This window comes from Nicotiana attenuata, unplaced genomic scaffold (genome assembly GCF_001879085.1).
Source record: "Nicotiana attenuata strain UT unplaced genomic scaffold, NIATTr2, whole genome shotgun sequence".
In the NCBI taxonomy this organism is placed as follows: Eukaryota; Viridiplantae; Streptophyta; class Magnoliopsida; order Solanales; family Solanaceae; genus Nicotiana; species Nicotiana attenuata.
In genome coordinates this window covers 69,002-72,874 of record NW_017673900.1, presented here as the reverse complement: position 1 = coordinate 72,874, position 3,873 = coordinate 69,002, and the positions used below count along the sequence as shown (strand labels likewise).

The 3,873-nt window shown below is 35.8% G+C and overlaps 1 protein-coding gene across 1 annotated transcript; it reads right to left on the bottom strand.

The window, feature by feature from the left end:
• Positions 1–354: 354 nt before the first annotated feature.
• Positions 355–2,539, bottom strand: LOC109217577 (uncharacterized protein C6C3.02c-like). Its single transcript, XM_019381834.1, has 5 exons — positions 2,433–2,539; positions 1,674–1,730; positions 1,472–1,555; positions 811–983; positions 355–669 (listed from the first exon to the last, which is right to left on the bottom strand). Exons 1-5 carry the CDS (start codon positions 2,449–2,451, stop codon positions 577–579), a joined length of 426 nt encoding a protein of 141 aa, XP_019237379.1. The 5' UTR covers positions 2,452–2,539; the 3' UTR covers positions 355–576.
• Between the last annotated feature and the right edge of the window lie 1,334 nt (positions 2,540–3,873).

Genomic DNA, 3,873 nt, shown 5'->3' with positions numbered 1-3,873 from the left:
TAATACAACGGCAAGTTGATACAGGATAAAACAAAACGTACGTACGCCATGCACCACAGAAAATGACCCAAATCTGTGCAACAGACGTCTGATTATCCAATTCAGCGCTCAGAACTAAAAATAAAGCGCTTTAAGCGAAACGCAAAGTTATTATCATAGGTATGCAATCATAGGTATGCAATCTTTTACATGCCCCAGATACCTAACAATGTATTTGGAATCGAGGTGTTGCCATCCAAACCAATGACAGTGAGTTCCACAGGTTACAGTATTTCAAACACCAAAAGCTATTAAGTCGTGGCATTCTCTAGTAAATCAGCTAGTCGCAATTAAAACTTTACTGAGTAATCAAGAAAAGCCAAAGGAAGCACATTATAGCATATAAAGCATGCTGAAAAGGAAAATCAAGGATGTCTATAAAGTTCATATTTCAGCATAAATTATTTGACCCAAAAGTGTATCAAAAACCAAGTTCACTTGCTCCATCAATACCAGCCATTTTATCATAATTCCATCGCTGTTTCAACAATCAGATTAAGAATGAGTTCAAAGTTGAAAAAATGAGGCACAACAAGCTTAAGCATTCAGCATCGAGTTCCTCCTGCACTCGGACAACATATCCATGTAGAATTGACACTTGCCAATGTCGCTTCCAGAGCTATTGATGCACTGCAAGATAAACCAAAGAAGAATGACATCATCAGAATCTTCTAGTGAGAATAAGACATGTCATACTGACTATGAAGGCTGAAAGAACAATCTCAAATTTGCAAAGTAAAAGTAGTTAAAAGGTGCAAAGTTAACACTTACGTCTTGGAATGCTTTAGAGTGCATACTGCAAGCATCAGACCCAGCACCAATGGTTGTAGGAGCTGCTGCAGCAGGTACCTCGGAAGCAACAGCTTCGTGTTGAATGGTACGTGGACCCATGACCGCATCTACAGCCCTGTGTGCCACAGCACTTCCAGTACCAAAGGCCATCCCTGTAAGACATAATGGTAAAACAAACAAGGGACATTTATGAGCAATTTTTTTTTCCGGAGAATTGTAACAGAAATTAATCAACCAATCATATGACCGGATCCAAAGCCGAGCGAGCGAGGCGAGGCTTCCCTTCTTTTCTAATCTTTTTTCTTTCATTTATGAGCAACTTCGAAAACAAAATAACTGATGAACTCCCTCCGGTTCACAGTAAGTGTCCAATTTGCTTTTTCATTTTGGTTCAAAATAAGTGTCCAGTTATGTAATCAAGAAAGAATTCAATTTGCTTTTACAAAATAACCCCTATGTACATTTCCCTAAAAAGTTTTCTTACTCCTCACATTAAATGTTTAATTAGGGGTAGTTTAGTCATAGTAGGTATTTTTGTATGGAATTGAGTATTTTCTTAATGGGCGTGCTAAAAGTAAATTGGACACTTATTGTGAACCGGAGGGAGTAATTTTTTATATAATGCAGGATATACCCATACCTTGAGCTATGGTAGAACCAATACCACCAAGCATGGATCCACCACCGCTACTTTGCATAGGAGCTGGTGGAGGAGCATGGTGTGCTGCAAAAAATGAGATAGAATATGAATTAGCACAAGCAAGGAAAATAGATTAAACCATATCAACTAAAAGAATGCCAACCAACCGTGAGGTAAAAAGTTTGACAACCAAAAAACCAACCTGGAGCTGGAGCAGGACGAGGGGCCGCACGAGGGGCAGGACGAGGAGCAGATCTTCCTGTACAACGAAACAAGGAAAATTGGAACTCATCAACCAGAATAAAGGAGCTACAAAAAGTTAGCCTTATTTCCTTTAGCAAACAGAAGACTACAGCACAAAAGGTAAAGTGTCATATGCAAACATTGATGGAGAATTAAGACGGAAAAAAAATTTGTATAATTGAGGCTTTAAGCAATTCTGCGCACCCTCTCCCTACTTTCTCTTGTTCGAGAAATCAAAATAAGAGGCTCCAATGTAATCCACAGCTAATTCAATGGTATCCGCTTCCTTTAAAAATGTAAGAAAACAGCCTAAATCCACCACCACCACCACCACCACCACCCCACCTTTTAGGAATTGGTGAATCTCATGTCAAAATTTCTAGCCTCAAACTCAATACAAATCAAACGGACACAATTAATGATAAAAATAGTGTCTACGTAATCTCAAATAAACACAGGGCCTTCGATGAAAATAATAATGCGAAAAATCAATGTTGCAATTAGGCTTTCAATATAACTGAAGCATATTTTCTTCTAAACCCACAAAGCCAGAACTACAATCAACCTTAGCAGAAAGGATTATCACATAACTTGAGCTCAATGGAGAATATTCAACTGTTCATCTAATTAAGCCAATGAAAAAGAACTACAAATATAGCCAATGTGGAAAGTAGATCTAAATTAAAAAGATAAAAAGTAGATGGAATATGGTAATTACCAGAGCTTCGGCGAGGCATGATTTCCTGATAGATAGAGGCGGCGAAACCCTAGAGAGCAATTTGGGGATCAGAAGAAAACTCTAGAATGCACGTATATGCTTATGGTATTTTCCCTAACATAGATTATATAAGAGTAAAATTATCTTACGTGTCAATATTCAAGTGGTCGATGTCTTAATTGAATGACTTAGTACTGAAGCTCACGTGACGATGATGGAAGTCACCGCATTTGATTATCTTGCCGGTTTTTCTAGAATATGCTTATTTGATGCCGTGACTCAACAGAGCCCGTTTGGATTAGCTTATTTGAAGTAGCTGATAAGCATTAGATGCTGAAAAGTATTTTTAAGTAATGAAACAAATTTAATAAATAAGCGATTACATGTTTGGGTACAAGTGTTGAAATTGATAATAAGTTGCTACAGTATTTGATAAAAAAATGCTGATATCGATTTCTGTTAAAATGACTTAAATAACATTAGAATTATTTACACTTATACGGGCGTAATTTCTTCAAAATTTTAGATTCCATATCGATTCAAATACAAAATATTTTATTTTAAATACAACTGTGCTTAGATAATATAATTTTTATGGTAAATATAATTTATTTTATGATAAGCATATAATCATAATTTATAATAATTAATAAATTGACAAATGTTTGAAAAGAAACAAACATTGTCTTCATCACCACAACACTTCGAAAGCAATACACCAAAAATTTGATATGTCCGCATTTATTACATACAGCTCAAAGATTAATACACAATCACATAGATATAAATATGCAAAGGAATAGAGAATTTGCTTATCTTAAATAGTCAATGAGAATTGCAGACTTGAGGGGGAGGGGAGGGGAAGGGGGGGTTAGGTTGAATACTTGAGGTTGTGAGTATCGATGTAGACGTTTTGTTCTAAAAAGAAAATATTTTAAGGATAAAATAGTAAAAATCTAGGCCAAACTTAAAATGCTTATAAACTAAAAATTCATAAGCTGGGGGTAACCAGCTTATGGCTTTTGGCTTATTTTTGACTTATAAGCACTTTTAACTTTATCAAACGCGTAGATAAGCCGAAAAGTACTTGTAAGCTGGTCAAACCAGCTTATAAGCTTAGCCAAACACCCTCCAAATCTCTTCTTTAGGTCGAAATGTGATATACTTGTGGTCTTATGTATATCATGATTTTAGTGTGGTTGTACAATTATATCATTAAGGGTGTGTTTGGTATGAAGGAAAATATTTTTCGGAAAATGTTTTTCAATTTTCCCATGTTTGGTTGGCTTAAATGTTTTGGAAAATATTTTCCTTATCAATTCATTTTCCTTATCAAGAGAAGGGAAAACATTTTCTAAAGCTCCTTCTCAACCTTCCTCACCCTCACCAATCCACCCCACCCCCTCTCCAAAATAAGTTTTTTATTTTTTTTTATTTTTTC